Here is a 19464-nt window from a genome sequence, read left to right as displayed (position 1 = left end):
ACCAGACTTGCTTTTGGAATTAATGGTTTTGGCTGATGCTGGATGGGAGAAATCATTAATACACAGAAAAGGGCACATATCACCTCCTTCTTCCATATAAAGAGGTAGGATACTGATCATCATAGAACTTGTCCTGATTTGGGGAGCAATTTACCACATTGTACATGCTTGACTTTTGTTTTGCAAATGCTATAGCATCCTTTTTCTCCAGTCTAGTAAACAGTCACTGAATAGCACCACAAGTTATTTCTATATGCTCTCCTAAGTGAGAGGCAAGAGTGTTGCATTACATCTCAAAAGTCTTGGTTTGCATCCCATTCCCTTCCCAGAGCATTCAGAATTTGTCTCTCAGATTTTATCTTTTCATGCATAAATCTTCATGCTTAGTAAAGTGTTGGGGAAGGATAGGATTGTATAATCAGGAGCTAAAAATATTCATTCACTGTGGCTATAATTTCATTCAAGAAACCTCAGAGGTTCTTTTTAAAGGATGTAGAGTGTTCTAAAAATTAATGGAAACCAACATTGCATTGGTATAGAAGGAGAAAACAAACTTTGATGTTTTTCTTTTTATAAATTTCAATCACAGTTAGCAATTGTTAAAGTTTCTAAGATCGGATTAAATTGGAACAATCTGTGTACGGCCTAGACCCACTTAATCCTTTCACTTAGAAGAGTTTCTAATACTCTAGAAAACTTACTTCTTCAAGCCATGTCTCAGTGGCAAAAGAGAAATATTGTAATATTCAAAAACTCATATCTTCATCTAATTCCATTCTAGTTTCTGACTCATATTTATTTTTAGGAAAAAATGTACATTCTCAGGAGTCAGTTGAATTGTGCTGAAATGTATTTCTTGGGAAGAAGTTGAGAGCAATTATAGAACTAAAAACAGATTTCATGAGAAGACCAAGTTGACTTTTTCAACTAATAAAAGGTCTTAGAAGACCAAAAAATAATATATTTTGGCTTTGGAGCCTGACAATTTTTTTCCCCTCTTCAGCTATCACTTGATTTGAGGGTCATGTTGTTAGTCACAGCATTTGTATCAGCTCACCAAGAGGCTGTCTGTCTTTCTCAGAGGATATGGGTGACTCATTTCCCCTACTGTTATCTTTTGGAGAATATTTGTAATCCCCCAAAGAGGGGTAAATGGCTTCAAGTGACCAATGACTATGTGAGACTTTGAGGGTCATGTCAGAAGCAGTGTATTTAAGCTCTGTGCAGGAATGTGAGAGCCCATATATGAATACAAACTAAGTAACTCCACATCATGTATGACCACAAAAGTGGGAAGTTATACTCCATGTATATATGATATGTCCAAATACATTCTACTGCCATATATAACTAAAAAGAACAAAGAAAATTTTTTTTTAAAAACAGAATGTCAGGGCTGGGGATGTGGCTCAAGCGGTAGCGCGCTCGCCTGGCATGCGTGCAGCCCGGGTTCGATCCTCAGCACCACATACAAACAAAGATGTTGTGTCTGCCAATAACTAAAAATAAATAAATAAATAAATAAATAAATAAATATATATATAAAAAAAAAACCAGAACGTCAGAGCTGTTGTTATACCCAATTATATATTCTTACCTACTCACCAGGTCAGATAATACTAGAACATCAGAGTTTAGAGTATGGACAAGAGAGTGCTGAATCACATCTGGGACACCCGCTGGGCAAAATTTGCCATATGATGAACAGAGAAGTGAACCTTATTCATTGAGGGTGTGTGTGTGTGTGTGTGTGTGTGTGTGTAAATTATGGTATAAATTTTGTCACTTTCCAGCAAACATAGTAGGGCAACCTTGAGAATTCTGTATGTTCTTCAGAGATTCACTCATTCCTCTTCTCCAAGGGTTATATATATAGCTGATGTCTGAGTCTACATGGACATTGCAGTCCACCTCCATTTTAAACCTGCTCGATACAGAAATGATCATATTATACGGCTGCCCAAAGCATCAGCTTTTCTGATTTTATTCTTAAGAGTACTGGTGTCTGCATGAATTTTTCTTCAGGAAACAAACCACCCAGCTTTTCTACCCATCACTTTTGCCATTGTCTGGGAGACCAAGGAGTTATAAGATGAAATAACCCCATACTTAGCGTCAGTTGCCCTAAGCTGTACTTCTTGGTGACCACAGGCAGCTATATACCTCTTTTCTGGCCACATGCAGCTTTAACTAATATTCTATAAGCCTTGAGGCCAACACAATTCAGATACACTGGCAAATAGCAGATGAAGTGAAGCCAACCAGAATGTCGCTATGCATGTAAAACAATTTCCTTAGAATTTTCTAGGCTTTGATCTCTCATCCACATGATGGCAAGCCTGCATGCAGTGCTCGATGGTGGGATTTATCTTGCATTTTCACCCTGGTCTTCTGCTGCATGACATTGCTGGTGGCACAGGGCTGCCCACTTTCTTTCTCCACCAATTAACTGTCATCATCATTGCTGATGGTGTATTCCAACAGTACATCAAAGATCCTTGTTCAAGTGACATGTAATTTAAGTAAAGATCCACTGTTAGTCCACTGTTTAAAATCCCTATGGTCCTGGGATTGTGGCTGTAATGGAATGAAGATAAGGAAGAGGTGCTGAAATGCAAGGCGGGCCGCTTGAGTTTTATCCTGGCCCTGCTGCTTATTCTTTGTCTGGTCATGGACAGGTCACTTCTCTCTGGGCCTCAGTTTCCAAAGCTGTAAAATCAGTGAGATGGGCTTGGTGCTTTAATGGTTGATTGTTGGGGTTGTGGTTGTAGCCCAGTAGTAGAGTTCCTGCCTAGAATGTGTGAGGTACTAGGTTCAATCCTCAGTATCACATAAAAGTATATAAAATAAAGGCATAAAAATATTGTATCTGCTTAAAAATAAGTAAACAAACAAAGGTTAATTGTTCTCTGCCCTGCCAATACAATACCACAGCCTTCTCACAGGGTCCACAAGACCTTTCAGAATGTTGAACCTCTTTTTTTGTTATTATTTTTGAAGCTCCACTTGGGAGTGCTGTCAGTAACCACTTATCCTGTCAAGTGGGAATCATGCTGGGTGGCTTGCTTGCATCTACTGGTTTCATCCTGGGCTCATTTGCCACCAGCCTGAAGCATCTCTACCTCACTCTGGGAGTTCTTACAGGTAAGGGCGCTTTGTACCACTCATCTCACCCTCTCCCACTCAGGTGTTGCCAAGCATACAACAGAGCAGTGATTTTTAATATATTCATTGTGTTAGATGCACAGTTTAGCTGACCTAGGTTATGTCTGCCTACCTAGCAGTTAAACAGAGTTGCAAATGCTATTGCACTACCCTAATGAAAATGTATCACCACCTTAATTCATCCATAGGATAAAAGTAACTATAACTTTTCTCTTCGGCATTAATATATGGCTGAGGTTCTGTATACAGAAGAAACGAGATTTCACTCAGCACGATATAAGTTTTCAGCAATGGTCATTCTCCTAATTTCTTTGCCAAGACATTAAAATACTATCTGTGTTTAATCTGAGTTTCCCTTGTTTTATGATGAATATCATTATCCAGTAAGTAGGAATTACCAATTTAAAAAGGATAGCCCTTGTGAACATTCCTATATTACACATAATTTACATTACAGATAATTTATGGCACCATTCTCAATGTTATACAAGCATTGCTTCAGAGAATCATAATGAATTCCATGCAAAGAGAAGCATCATATATACATTCCATAAATCACACTTAAGGGACTGTGTCAGATCAAGATGGCGTTGGTTGGTGGAATTGGAATAGCAGTTTGCTCATCATTCAGAGGAGTGTGGAGAGTAGCACCCACTCTTATCTGGGTACTGTGCATAGATCAGGCCAATAAAGGATGTAACCTTCACAGGAGGCTGTAAATCAAGCTAAAGAAGATATATCCACCCCTAGTAACCTAAAGGGCCTGACGGCTAAGTGATCAGAGATCTTTTACCAGGTACTGTCCTGGTTTTAGCTCTGAAAGTCCCATATCCAGAAACCCCTAAGTCCAGGCAACTCTAGATTGCTGACCACCCTGCACTGTAGATGGAAATAGATCTTAGGGGGTTTCTTCTTTCCCTTCTCTGACATTCTAGATGCTATGAAATCTAGGCTTAAAGCACTACTCATTCTCAGGGGCTTTGTTTTGAAACTCTGTTTGTGATGCCTTGATGTGGCCAATTACTCTAAAAGAGGACCAATCAAGTCCGTATCTTAAATTAAAAAGTAACAGAAACTGAAAACCTTTAGAAATCTCTGGACTGTCAACATCTTTCTGCTGACCTTAATGGATATTTGCAGATTGCTATGTTCATAAATAAAGTTGGCATGATGTTTCCTGACTATATATGATGGAGTCATATATGTTATTTCAATTCAAACTCCAGAGTGGTCCATATTATCAGTGCATCTTCATAGGCAGTGAAGATTACAGATTATTTATGGCACCATCCAGATTTTCTAATACATTCCAGTTTTTAGTATGTATGATGATTTTTAACTTCTTCATTTAAAGTTGCTTAAAAAGTTATATTTTTCTAAGAAGAAAGTCACACATATTCTGTATTTTGAAAATTATGGGTGACTGGTGAGGGGAGACTTATTTTCAGCTTGGTTTACAAAACAGCTTTTAAAGGATTTTGCAAAAGGTGCGGCTCTCTATAATCCAGATCTTCTGAGATGGCTTCTGCCACTGGCTGCTCATGATGTTCCAGCACTCATAGAGTTCTCTTTTTCCCAGGTCTTGGATTTGCACTTTGTTACTCTCCTGCGATTGCCATGGTTGGCAAGTATTTCAGCAGACGGAAAGCCCTTGCTTATGGGATCGCCATGTCAGGGAGTGGCATTGGCACCTTTGTCCTGGCTCCTGTGGTTCAGCTCCTTATTGAACAGTTTTCGTGGAGGGGAGCACTACTCATTCTCGGGGGCTTCGTTTTGAATCTCTGTGTTTGTGGTGCCTTGATGCGGCCAATTACTCTTAAAGAGGACCGTTCAAGTTCAGAGCAGAAATGTGACTGTCGAACTCAGAAAGAAGACTGTAAGCGGGCATCTCCCTATTCACCTTTGACCAAAGAATGGGCGCAGACCTGCCTGTGTTGCTCTTTGCAGCAGGAATACAGTTTTTTGCTGATGCCAGACTTTGTTGTGTTAGCCGTCTCTGTTCTGTTTATGGCTTACGGCTGCAGCCCTCTCTTTGTGTACTTGGTGCCTTATGCTTTGAGTGTCGGAGTGAGTCACCAGCAAGCTGCTTTTCTTATGTCCATACTTGGGGTGATTGACATTATTGGCAATATCACATTTGGATGGCTAACCGACAGAAGGTAAAATCCATGAAAACACAATCAATCAGTTCCCCACTAGGGGACCTTGAGTCTTGAACTTCCTCTCACCCCCTGACCCTACAGAATACCTACATCTGAAGAAGTTTAGCAGGTCCTTTGGTCTCTGAGGGCCACTCCCTAGATCATGGGTTAGCAAGGTTTTTATGTAAAGCGACAGATACTAAACATCTTTTAGGTTTGTGGGCCACGTGGTCTTTAGCACAGCTACCTAATATGGTGTTGTAGCAGCCACAGACAACACGTTAGCAAATAAGAGTAGCTGTGTTCTGTTGAGACTTTATTTATGCACACTGAATTTAGAATTCTCATGATTTTTACATGTCACCAAATATCATTCTTTTGATTTTTTTCCAATTATTTTTAAATGGAAAAAAGTCATTCTTGGTTCACAGGTAGTCCAAAAACAGGTGGCAGGCTGGATCTAGCCAAAATTTGCCTACCCTTGTTCCAGATGGTTTACAATGTTGAGTCTAAGTTGCAGAAGCCAAGGGTAACTACAAGTTCTTGCAACATATTTAATTCCATCCCAAGTAAACGCTTTCCTCAAGCAAGACAACTTCTGGCTGGTGTTATTGGTTTAATTTCTTTTTAAGTACCCCATAGATTGACTTGCAATGGGAAGAAGAGCAGAATCCAGGCAGGAGGGCCAGTTACCATAATAATCCATTATTTGTAGCCACATATTTATGTTTGACAGAGAAAATAGTAAGTAGTTCTAAGTAGACTTAGAAACCAAAATGATAAGAACCTACCAAGTAGTGTCTTTAGCAAACGCTCATCTGTTTGGATTGAAGTGTGTAGGTTACTCATGTCTCCTAAATGAAGGACTCTTTATACTTAAATTACGACTTGGGAGAGCTACGTCATGAAGCTTCTCACAGTTATGTCTTTGGTAATTAATCAGGTTCCAACTGCCATTCTCCAGTGTTATGAATACAATATTTAGGAGTAATTCCAGTTTTTTGTTTTTTTTTTTTGTGGTGCTGGAAATCGAACCAAGACCTTGTACATGCTAAGCAAGTGCTCTGTCACTGAGCTGCACCTCCAGCCTCTCCACATTTTTAACTAAGGAGGAAAGGGTAGAGGAAGGGAAATCTATAGTCAGCAATTCAGTGAGAAGCAGCTTGTTGTAGGTCTTGCAGGAGGATCTCTAGTCTGAGACTCGTAAGACATAAGTTCTTGTGCCTGCTCTGCCCTTGATTAGTCCTGTGACCCAGGGAAAATCACCTAACCCTCAGATGCTCAAGGGTCTTCACATGTCAAATAGATCAGTGCAATGTTTACTGGTCAACCTGATACCATTTTGTGAGGCTCAAATAAGGCTGTGAAGAGAAAAGTGTTTATAAAACAAGCTGCAAGAGTTGACATTGTAAGAGTTTATGAAATAATTGGTGTTGTGGATGGGTTTGGAGTTACAGAGGGAAAGTAAAATGGAAGTTCCACTCACTGGGAAAATTTTAAAATAAGACTTAGTTTTAGTACAAGGCCTTCTTCATCTCTGGCAATTCATTTTAATGTCTTCATATTTCAATTTCCCCTTTGTATAGCCACTTGAGTTATATGCAGATACCAATGGGTAACATATCTAAAGGATTTAATATGGTAGATGGCTAAAAAATATTAATCTCCTGACACTCTGCATATTTCACAGCTACCTTTAGAGTAACTATGAAATTGGTAGCCTTGAACAACCCACAATAAAAAATTAAAAAAAAAAAAAAAGAAATTGGTAGCCTTCTCATTTTAGAGTGAAAGAATTTGAAGTTCAAGGTAGGCAGGTAGTAGATGATAGAACTGGTTTCCATTTTACACCTTCCTTATTTTATAGCACATATTCTTTCTACCATACTGTGCTTCCTGGGAAGATAGAGTACTGTATTTGCATATGCCAAAAAAAGGACAGGAATGTGTAATGGGGGAGCCATCCCTATAAATAATTGCAATGCTTACTGCTGCATGGCCGTGGTTTTAAAGCTTCTTTATAGCAACTGTGCATCCTGCACTCATTCTTGTTTTTCAAATCCACAGGTGTCTGAAGAATTACCGGTATGTTTGCTACCTCTTTGCTGTGGGCCTAGATGGGCTCTGCTATCTCTGCCTTCCAATGCTTCGAAGTCTCCCCCTCCTGGTGCCTTTCTCTTGTACCTTTGGCTATTTTGATGGAGCCTACGTGACCTTGATCCCAGTAGTGACTGCTGAAATAGTAGGGACCACCTCTTTGTCATCAGCGCTGGGTGTGGTGTACTTCCTTCATGCGGTGCCCTACTTGGTGAGCCCACCCATTGCAGGTAAGTGTTCAGAGATCCCCCAACCACTTTTGTCCTATTGATTGCAAAGAGTGAATCCCTCTTCACAGACATACATGATGAGGATTTTAAGGGAGCTGAGAAAGAGTAAAAGAGAACAGGATGCAAGAGCCACCGCAGAACATCATGATCTTACCCACATTCTTGTTTTATATTTTTATCTCTTTTTTCCAACCATATGGGAACTTTAGCCTTCCTGGAAAGAAAAAAGTCCCAAATTAGCATCTCTGTTCCATTCCACACTAATCATGGGAGCAATGGAATGGAGCAGCTGTTCAGACTTCTAAGTGAGTAGGGCACATTCAGAAGGAAACCTGGTGGGAGGATAGGATTCCAACAGGGGGCAGTGAGGATGAAATGAGAAAGTGCTGGTGGCATAGTGGGTGTTTTGAGTGACAGGCAAAGAAGCTGGGCTCTATGTCCTTCAGAGACTGTGGACAGTATTAACGTTTTTGTGCACATTAATACTAATGGTAAAAAGGATATGACATTAGATTCCAAAGAATTACTAGGATAAAGAAAATGAACATGAAATATCTTACTAACAATTATTTTCTTTGTGAATTATATTGGTAATCCACTGGGTTAAATGAAAATATATTAAAATTAATTTCTCTATTTGTTTAAAAGAGAGAAAGAAGTAAAGGAGTACCAAGGTAACATATTCTGTATCTTCACAGTAGTACTATATATCCATATTTATATGTTGTCATTTTTTATATTTATGGTATCAAAATTCATATTACTTTAAACTAAATAGGGCAAATTGTACCATATATAAATTATATCTCAACAAACATGACTTTAAAAAAGAAATCTAGTTCATGAAGTATTTTAACAGTATTGGGCACATTCTAAGTTTTTATAAATACTTATATACTAAATATTTATAACCTGATAAATAATGGCTATTATTATGATTCATTAAAACAACCAGCATCAAGCTGTTTCATAGTGGGATAGGAAGGAGGAGCATGAGAGGAATAGAGGAATTCCAGATAGGGCAAAGGGGTGGGAGGGGAAGGGAGGGGGCATGGGGTTAGAATTGATGGTGGAATGTGATGGACATCATTTATCCAGAGTTCATGTATGAAGACACGAATGGTGTGAATATACTTTGTATACAACCAGAGGTACGAAAAATTGTGCTCTATATATGTAATATGAATTGTAATGCATTCCATTGTCATATATAACAAATCAGAATAAAGAAATAAATTTTTAAAAGGATATTTTAGAAAGATGCGATCTAGCAATTAATCCAGTGATTTAGGACAGAGGCAGTTCAGATTCCATTTTAATAGTTCAGGAATCAATTGATAAAGGCTTAAACTGGGGTTGCTGCAGGAGAAGTGGAAATTAACTCCAGGTACAAGGAGGAGATTTGAAAAAATATGAACTGAATTCAGCATAGGGGGGGTGAAGGAGAGAAGGAAGTGAAAGATGACTTAGAAAATAATGTCATGATTGAAAGTCATAGGGAAATTGGAGACAGTGGCTTTGTCTGAAAAATAACAAATTTAAAGTTGAGATGTATTGAGATATCTGAAATAAACAGGTGAAAATACTCACAGGAATTATTCAAATAAAATATGTACTTTAGGGAGCGAAGAGATTTGTATATACAGATTTGGGAGTCATCAAGTAAAGGATCTAGCTGTAAAATGCTAGAAAGGTATAGTGGTGCATGCCTGTAATCCCAGCAGTTCGGGAGACTGAGGCAGGAAGATAGCAAATTCAAATCCAGCCTCAGCAACTTAGTGAGACACTAAGCAACATCCTGTCTCAAAATAAAAATTTTTTGAAACGGGCTGGGGATGTGGCTCAGTGGTTAAGCACCTCTGGGTTCAATCCCTGGTACAACAACAATAAAAATCTGTGAAATGCTATAGAAACTGGGAGCATGATCAAACAAATAATTCCACAAACATTTACTGCATGCATTAAACAAGTAATCCAACAAATATTTATTGCTTTTATAACCAGCATGGTGTTTGGCACTGGTGATTCAGTAACAAACAGGTCAGAACCTATTTCTTCTTTCCTGGAGCACATGGTATGTAGACCAGTGATTCTGGGAATCCTGCATCCAAATTTCCTAATACCTTTGTCAAAATTTGTTGAAGATTAATTTGTTGCAGATTCTTTGAACTTTTCATCTAAGATCTGAATCTTTGGGGGTAAATTCCAAGAATCTGCATTTCCAACCAGCTTTCTTATGATATTCATGCACACTAAAGATTGAAAGTAAATGGTCCATATTATTATCTGTCTAAATTAAAACTAAGAGTGAACAAGAAAGGCAAGAGGAAAAGGACCCAAATACTTGCCTAGGAAGAAGGGAGTTTCTTGAGGAAGGCAGGATTTCTGCTATTGGCTGCTATTATGAATGCACAGTTTAAGGTTATTTCCAAACTCCAGCAAGTGCTAATGCAGTGAGCTAGGACGAAATGCAGCTGCTTCACTACCCCAGGTGAAAGTTCCTTATCAGTCTAAACTCCACAATATGGGATTCTGAGTTTAGTCTTCATTTTTGGAAACGGCCCTCCACATATTCCCAGGTCCTCTCTCCAAAGCTAATTTTAGGGCTTACCAACTTTTAGGAACAGTATAATTCTGCTACATATCACAAAACCCAAATGAAATTGGGATTCCTGGAACTTTTTTCCCAAATTCTGGCAAATCAGATATTATACACATTAATGGAAGTTAAAGGATTAAGATGTGAGGTCCTGTCATAATAATTTTCTTGTTTATTTATCTTTAAATGAGAACTCTCCACTCAGTCTCTATTTGGTGCTACAGAAATACATGTGTAAATCAGGTGATAATTAAAATGTTTGAGAATAGCTGAATTGTAGAAAACTTTATAGGACATAAAACAATTTCTACAAATGCCATTTTTGACTAGTAGATTTGAGATGGGCAAAAGGAGAAACCAAATACTTCTCTGGTAGATTTCTTGGCATGTAAGCCAAATTTGGAGGAATTAAAAAAAAACTTTTTGTTAATCACAAAGTAATTATCTACCACAGTTCAATTTTATCACACTTATTCTCTGATCATTTTAGTCCATATTTTGCATATCATACACCTGGTTTTCCTCAAAATTTAAACCAGGATAGATGTTGAGATTAATTTGTTGCAACAAGAGATAAAGGAAGTAAAAACTATGCTTACAAGTGTACACCTTCAGAAGTATGCTTTTGCAACATCTATGATGGTCTGAAATTCTGATTTTCAAACTGGATGGGATATAATATAATTTTCAAATTGGATCCAAATTAAAATTTGGACATTGCTCCACAGCTTATTATATTATTTAAGATAGTTGTGGGAGCTGGGAATACCACTAACACTTAATGTGATAATATTTTCTTAACCCCCTGAATTACTCCAGCTTCAATAATCTGAATGATGTTGAAAGTCACAGGATACACAATAAAAACTTAAGTTTTTATCTTTTCTACCAGATTTCCTGGGTTTACTAATAACTAATTCTTACTGTGTGGTTACTAAGTACACAGCACCATTCCAAATATCTCACTTAATAACGACAATCAATTTGTTTTTAGAAGTTGCCCTAAAAAATAGAATGCGTTTCTCAGTTGCTGCACTATATTTTTAGGCGATCTGCTTTTTGTCTCAAAATTGTCATGTTAGCACTAGCGATCTATTGTTATTATCCTTACAGATTATTCAATTTGCGAGTGGGTAAGAGCAGTGATTGAATTTTCAACTTAAGGATGTAATTTTGCTGCTGTCTGTTGCAGGATGGCTGGTGGATACAACTGGCAGCTACACTGCAGCGTTCCTTCTCTGTGGATTTTCAATGATCTTTAGTTCTGTGTTGCTTGGCTTTGCTAGACTTGTAAAGAGGATGAAAAGAACCCAGCTGCCATTCCTTGCCAAAGAATCTGGTCCCAAGCTGCAGCTTTGGACCAATGGATCAGTGGCTTATTCTGTAGCAAGAGAATTAGATCAGAAAGATGGGGCTTCTGTGGCTACAGCAGCTCCTGGTTACAACCTCACATGACCAATGGCCTTCAGCCTGGGAATCTTTGGGGCTGATGGAAGAAAGGCCACCAGATTGGGCATATTTCTGAAGCATTTTATTTTGGCAGAAGTATTGCCTTCTAGGGAAATCATTATTATTGTTTTGTTAACATATTTATAAGGGAAAATAGAAAAAAAAATAAAGAAAGCTGGACTAGCCTAGAGTTTTTTCATTTGTAATTTGGACTCGTAATATTGCTCTATGAGGAATGGAAGGAATTGATAGTGTTGGCTGTGATTAAGGGTAGTTCCAAGGCATAGCCAAAGCAAGTTGCCTGGCAGCAGCACTGTAATCCCCAACACTCTGCTCCCATCTCTATCCCCTTCATCGCCCCTCAGAAGGCAAACAGAAACACTGACACGTGGGATTTCTTACCCTATGCAGTTTGCAGAAGTCGGGGGGGGGGGGTCATCTTGGGTGTGCTGGCAGAGTGTGAAAATGCCAATCCTTTTCCAAAGTGGAGTTCCTCATTAGGGTTTTAAACAGGGTGGTTAAAGCATACTTGAGATTCTTGCAAAGGTAATGATTAATGTAAAAAGAGACCCCCCCCATGCCCCTTTCTTAGTCTTCTAGCTAGCCCTTGCTTCTGCCAATGGGTAGATATCACTTTGAGAATCCATGAAATGCCATGGTTGGAATGGCATCTTAAAGGGTAGCTGGTAAGATCTGTTTGAAATTGCTTGAAATGGAAAGCTCCTTTCCTAAGACTGTCCCAGGCACACACCTCTGTTACTATCACATACTAACTGTAAATTCAGGAGGACCTGTCAAGTCACAAGGGCAGCCTTTCTATCTTTTCTAAAATATCAATGATGCCAAAACTTCCCACTTTTTTTCTTCAGAGTGAGGGGAAAAAAACCCACTCATTTTAAACTGCAGACACATTTCTGCTAGGAACAGAAAAATGTTGGCAGTATTCCAACTGAGCAGGAATTGAATTCTTGAATCAGCAGATCTCTGGTGTGCATTTTCTTTGCAGATCAGACATTAGATTCATCATTACCCAGAAGAGGACTTGGGGGATTTGAACTGAAAAATATTACCCTAGAGATATTCTGAAGGTGAGATCCTGTGTTCCTTCTTGGTGCAACGCCTAGTGCCTTTCATCTGTTTATGGATAATAACTAGAAACCTAACACACTGGATTATACTAGTTTATTCATCCCCCAGATACCCCACTTTTCTGTGTTTTGGGATCATTTCTGAGTTTTCAGATCCAAGAGGAAGGTTTTGGAGAGAGAAGAGAAAGGGCGGTCCCCTAGTTTATCTCTAGCTATTTAAAATTCACAGAGTTGTAATCTCAAGTCCCAAGTCATGTAAGATCTATAAACACTGATGAGTTGCATAATTACAACAGGGGGGTTGAGGTTAATTATTAAAGAATTTAAAATCCAAACTTCAAGAAAATATTTTGAACCCAAAGACCATTTAGCCCACTATCCCTCAAGAGGCCTCTCCAATGACCTGCCAGGGTTACAGGAATTAAAACAAAGAAAGGGGGAAGATTTGAAGTTGGCTGAAGAGTCCTTGCTTGGAACTGGATTATTTCACAAAATTAATTGTTAGTTTATTGCTTGCAGAATGAGATACTGGCTTGATTTAATATTTCATAATTGTTTTTCAAAAAGAAATATGAATGTTGTCTGTTATTTCTTTTCACAGTTTGAGAATTGAGTTTTTGAATCCATGGAATTTGTCATTTGAAATTTTAAAAAATATTTTTGAAAAAATCTGTAAAAAAAAAAAATCAAAGTTAAAATGAAGTTATATATGTTTGGAATAGCACTTTACCTTAAATATCATTTTTGAATCTTCAAGCCAAATATTTTTTAAAATTTAAGTAGCTATAAATACTCATACGTATTTTTTCATAGTGATCACAGTAAAGTTTTTGTTTATGTACTTCTGTAATATAATTTCTCTAAAGTATTTATGAAAAATGAGCATAATGAGAGGTTTTAAAGATTTGTGTAAAATGATTTGGGATATTGTGACTTTGTACATGCATAAAATTTGCATTTTACTTTCTCTCCTGGAGCAGAATTTTCAGAAAGCCAGTCAGAAAAATGTAGATCCACAATATTGCCATCTGCTCAGAATTTTACTGTTAACGTTCCATATATTTATATGGTTGAAGAATTCATGGGAATGATGTATTTTATGGGATCAAGAACAAAACTGTAGTAGAATGATTCTAAATCTTGAATATTTCTTTATATCATTGTAAATTTTACTTTGGAATTGACTGAGTAGAAAAGCAGAAAAAATTATCTACTTTTATAGTTGTGCTCTACCTTTGGGCCCTTTGTTCAGATTATAATTTCACTAATAAATTATATGTATGCTAATATTTTCCTATTTCAAATAAAATGAGTTTGTAGTCATATGCTTGGAACAATTTTTTCCTTGGACAAAGGGTTTGGACAGGATGGTGAATGAGTCTCTCTGGTAATGCTAAGATGTAGCTAGGCGATCTACCAAATTCAAACCCTTTATTGAGTACTTCTGCTGTGCTAGCTACTCTACTAGGTGCTTCCTATGCATTGTTTCATTTAATCCCTACTAACCTATATCATCACAGTTTTGTAGATATAGTAACTGAAGCACCAGATCCCACAGGTTAGCTGCCATTGTGCTCCAGTGCCGTGACCAAGATCCTGTAACATTGGAGTACTGTTCAATGCTGGAGCCTTTGGTGCCTACTCGGATCATCTTTTGTGAGTTCAAGAAGCCATTATGAAGTAGGCTCTCCCTTGGGCAGATAAAAATCCTTTGCATTATGCTTCAACTTTCCAACCAGCGCAGAAGGGAAGATTTTAGATTGGAAATTTCCAAGACTTTTCCCAAGAGGTCTCATCAAAAACACTACTTCCAGCTAATTTGCTGGTGACTGACCCAGGCTTTTCTTTGGGATTTGGGGGATGGAGATATTGGGGAGCATACTTTTTCCCCAAAGTGAGTTCCACCTTCTGAGTGACCTAAGGCATGCCTTCCCAGTCAGCAGTGAGTTCTTTCAGAAGTGGCTGCGCCATTGCCAGTGTCTATTTGGCACTCACCTTCCTGGTCCTGATAGATCTAATTCTGAAAGTATTTATTGAAATGAAATAGTATGAATTCAGGGTAAATATCAGAGTTTCTCTTCTCATGTTTCACAGTTTGAGTTTTTAAAATTTTTTTAACTCCACCAGAATATATATTTTTATACCTGTTACCAGAGCGCTAAAAGTCCATCAGTGACAGTAATTGTGATTCTGTCTCATAGTACAGAGAAGTATTTGGTGGCAGGATTGGGTATTAAATAATGACAAAAAGAATGACATTTAAAATAGAATACTTCACTAATGAACATTCCAGACATATACAAAAGTAAAAAAAAAAAATAAATGAATTCCATGTGCCCATCCCACAGAAGCTACAATTCCTCCCCTTCAAAGAAATAAGTTGGAATATATTAACATGTTGGTAGAATATGCCTTCCATAATAACTGAACTTGCTGCCCAGAATAATGGAACTTGGCAAGAACAACTTGTTCATACCAGCAGAGGGCATGGGTGGTTGGTATACTGTCACCTATTAATGGGCTCCATTGCTCCCAAAGCAGACTGGGAACCCTTTTTTGCTATGGACTTGGAATCTGAATTGAGGGTTAAAACTTCCTCCACTATTCTATATCCCTCTTGCAGGCTTATATACCTGAGGCCTAGGATGATAATAAGGAGAAAGTGCACTCGAGATCATTATTTCTCTCATTATTGTTCTTAATTGATTAAGAGTCTAGGATCTCTTTGAGGGGTCTGGGACCTAAGATTGGTCTAAAATCAAAGAAAATTACTCTATTTTCATGGTTTTGACACTAAAAAGAATTAATGTGAGCATTATAAATGCAGACCGTTTAAAGCTTTCTCCTAAAAGTGTTTCTTTGAAGGATCTAATGATGGAAGAGGTAGAGCTCGTGATCCTAGGAAGAAGACTTATTCTCATTCCTGGAGAGTTTGTTTTTGCAACTGGGTCAGAGCAGGGTCTAAGTGTGTGTCTTGGGAAGAATCTGGAAATGAGGGGATGGGATATGGGGAAGCCTCTTTGTTCCAGCAGACACCAGAGATCTCTGTGTCTCTAAATGTGTCAATTCCTGCTCACACAGAGATGGGAAAAAATTCAGATACCTAACTTTGGTACCTAAAGTTCAAATAGGGACCAGGTGAGTTGATACACACCTGTAGTCCCAGCAGCTTGGGAGGCAGAGGCAGGAGGATCGAAAGTTCAAGGCCAGACTCAGAAAATTAGCAAGCCCCTAAGCAACTTTGTGAGACCCTGTTTCAAAATAAAAACTAAAAAAAGGCCGGGGATGTGGCTCTGGTTTCAATCCTGGTACCTAAATAAACAAAATTGCAAAAATAAAGTTCAAACAAAAGAGGGAAAAGCCTTTTTCAAAATCACAGTATTTGTAGGTTTGGTATGACCATTCAATACCCACACTGGAATATGACTGTGTTCGTCAGCTTTTTGTCGCTGTGACAAAAATACCTAGAAGAACAACTTAGAGAAGGAAAAGTTGATTTTGGGCTCACAGTTTCAGAGGTGCAGTTCATAGTCAGCTGACTCTGTGACCTGAGGTGAGGCAGAACATCATGGAGGGAAGCTGCTCAGCTCATGGCAGCCGGGGAAAAGAGAGCGACAGTGAGGAGCCAAGGACAAGATATGAATCCCAAGGGCACACCTCCAGTGACCTGCTTCCTCCAGCCCTGCCCCACCTGCCTACAATTACCACCCTTTAATCTATGTGTTATGGTTTAGATATGAGGTTTCTCCCAAAAGTGTGAGACAATGCAGGATCTTCAAAGGGGAAATAAGGGGAAGTGATTGGATTATGAGAGTGTCATCTAAGCAGTGGTTCAATCCATTTATGGATTAACTGGGATATAACTGTCAGCAGGTAAGATGTGACTGAAGGAAGTAGGTCATTGAGGGTGTGACTTTGGGGTTTATATTTTGTCCATGGTAAGTAAAGCCCCCTCTCTGCTTTCTGGCTGCCATGTCCTGAACTGCTTTCCCCTGCCATACCCTTTTGCCTTGATGCTCTGCCTCATATTGGGCCCACAGCTATGGAGTTGGCCAACCATGGTCTGAATCTCTGAAACAATGAGCCAAAACCATGTTTCCTCCTCTACATTGTTCTTGTCAGGTCTTGTTCATAGTGCTGCAAAGTTGATTAAAACACCATTCAAATTATTAATCCACCAAATGGATTAACATGCCAGTTACCTTACAGCTCTCATAATCTAATCATTTCACTTCTGAATATTCCTGCATAACCTAACACATGAGATTTTAGGGGAGACCTTATATCCAAACCATAACAATTATTTACAAGGTAGCATGGAGTGTGCATCCCCTGTTGGGCTACATCCCCGACCTCTCCGCACACTTCAGCACTCAGTCTACCAGTTCCTCTAATTACCAAGCTCTGACTGGGGGCATTTTGTATGTTGATCCCTATGTACACTCACTACTTATTTTTTTTTCTTGCAGTACTGGTGGCTGGACCCAGGGGTGCTCTACCACTGAGCTCTATCTCCAGCCTCTTTTATTTTAAGACAGGATCTCTAAGTTGCTACCGTTGGCCTAGAACTTCCAGTGCTCGTTGTCTCAGCCTCCCAAGTTACTGGAATTATAAGCATGTGCTGCCTGGTCCAGCTCACTTATCTTTTGAGCCAGAGCTTCAAAGCCACTTCTCTAGAGAATTTCTAATCACTGCCCGTATCTGTTACATATCCTCCACCTGCATTATTTTTTTCTCATAGCACACTGTTCTTTTTCTTCAAAGAACATGTTAGTCATAATAATATATTTGTGTTTTTATTTTAATATTCCACCCTCCACTCTTTCCAGAGAAACCCCACAAGCTGAGAATGGAAAGCATACTGACTTATTCACCATTAAGTCCTGTGTCTGACACATAGTAGGCACTCAATAAATGCTTAGTAAATGAATAAATAAATGAAAAGAATACATGAACAAATGAAAAGAAGAATGAATGAAAAACATGCTGTAGAAAATGTGACACAAACATGGGTAGGGCTGAGCAAAAGTCTGGGGTGTTGTTTGAAGTTGCTCTTTTTTAAAATATTTTTTCTTAGTTGTAGTTGGACACAATACCTTTTTATTTTATTTATTTATTTTTATGTGATACTGAGGATCGAACCCAGCACCTCACACATGCTAGGTGAGCACTCTAGTGCTGAGCCACAACCCCAGCCCTGAAGTTGCTCTTGAACCTGGAACAGAAACAATATAGTAGATGTTCCTAATTCAATGGTAAAGAGAACACCTTGTGAGAGGTGTCACATAAACAGCAGGAGGTCCAGAGCATTGAGTATTGCAGTTCAGGTTTGGGAAAGGGAATAAAGTGGCAAAAAGAAGAGTTGATAGAAAGATACTAAATAACTAAAACTTTTGAGGCCTGAATGTAAAAATGATACTACAATGTTCAACACAGATTTAATTAAATAGCTCTGTTATGCACAAATGAGTAGAACCCCTGGGAAGGGGCACTGCTCACAGAGAGTTCTGGAACACTGGGAAAAGTATCTTCACACATGCCACAAGCATGAAAGGATAGGGTTTTGTTTATAGGCATTGCACAGCTGTTTTTATGTTTATGTTCTACATGAAATCTCTATTCCACAGTTTGGACCTGTACAGAAGTAGTCCCTGACTGGAGTCTTTTCCCCAGACCCGTAGCTAGCTGTCCCCTAATTTAATAGGACATTACTGAAAATTAGGATGCTGGCAGGCATTTTTAAGAGTTATTGAGCGAAGTTACATAAACCAATGACTACTTATTAAACACTTCTTTGCAGGCTGGTACTATGTTATACACAGTGGGGAATTAAAAATACACAACAGCCCCTCCATGAGTCCAAGTTTACTGTCTAATTGGTAAAGTGAAATAAACTCAGTTTCTTAGCTTCTTCTTGGTGTTGGTTATTAATCACTGAGGGTGTAACATACTCTAGAGATTAGGAGAGGAAGGATTCATTATGGGCTAGAGAAATTTTAAAAAGGTCCTAGGGAATTCTAAAATGCAGGGGTTAGAATCAGCCCCAACTCTTTTCAGGAAGAAAAGAGTGGGGAAATGATGGTGGGCAGTCACTTTGTGTGACAAGCTGAGAAGTTCCAGTAGACATCTGAGGCCAGGGCAGAACCAAGAACAAGCTGACATAAAGGTGTTGCTGGGATTGGGGCATTGCATTTGGCTTCTCTAGGTTAAAAGGAGAAATTTTCAAAGCATTGGGTCATACTTCAATACTCATCTCTCTACTCTAAAAAGGAATCATTTGTAAGCCCTCTCTCACAGGGTCCAGAGCTGCAGAAAGATAGAAAAGCTTTTGAAAACAGATGTTATGCAGCACTGCCATCTGCTGGACTTAGTGAGAATGCTTTCTAGAAGTTGCAGGTGTGTCCAATTGTTCACCTCAGCAAGGCTGGCCTTAGCACAAACATTTTTATTTTTTCCTCTTCCAGCCCCATCCCCTGCTCGCTGTCCACTCCACACAAAGCCTTTTCCTCCTGCGAAGGCTCATGATTGTAATCCCAGGTTATCTGGGAGGCTGAGGCAGCAGGATCATGTGTTCAAGACCAGCCTCCTCAATTTAGCAAGCCCTCTCCTCAAAATAAGATTTTTAAAGGGGCTGGAGATATAGCTTAGTTGTAGAACACTTGCCTAGCGTGTACAAGACCCTGAGTTCAATAACC

General features: G+C 38.8%; 1 protein-coding gene across 4 annotated transcripts in view; it reads left to right on the top strand.

Moving 5' to 3' along the window:
• Slc16a12 (solute carrier family 16 member 12) overlaps positions 1–14092 on the top strand; it is an 86717-nt gene extending 72625 nt beyond the window's left edge. For all 4 annotated transcript variants that reach the window (XM_046450274.2, XM_046450275.2, XM_046450276.2 and 1 more), the window contains exons 4-7: positions 3001–3144; positions 4745–5324; positions 7374–7633; positions 11425–14092. In XM_046450274.2, the coding sequence (XP_046306230.1) occupies positions 3001–3144; positions 4745–5324; positions 7374–7633; positions 11425–11687 (1247 nt within the window). In that variant the 3' untranslated portion in view covers positions 11688–14092. The remainder of the gene's footprint in view (positions 1–3000; positions 3145–4744; positions 5325–7373; positions 7634–11424) is intronic.
• The last annotated feature ends 5372 nt before the right edge of the window (positions 14093–19464 follow it).

Source organism: Marmota monax, unplaced genomic scaffold (assembly GCF_021218885.2).
Source record: "Marmota monax isolate L192 unplaced genomic scaffold, Marmota_monax_Labrador192_F-V1.1 WCK01_AAM20220418_F8-fsc00004, whole genome shotgun sequence".
Classification (NCBI taxonomy): domain Eukaryota; kingdom Metazoa; phylum Chordata; class Mammalia; order Rodentia; family Sciuridae; genus Marmota; species Marmota monax.
Note: the sequence above shows the minus strand (reverse complement) of the source record. Positions and strands in the feature narration are given on the sequence as shown.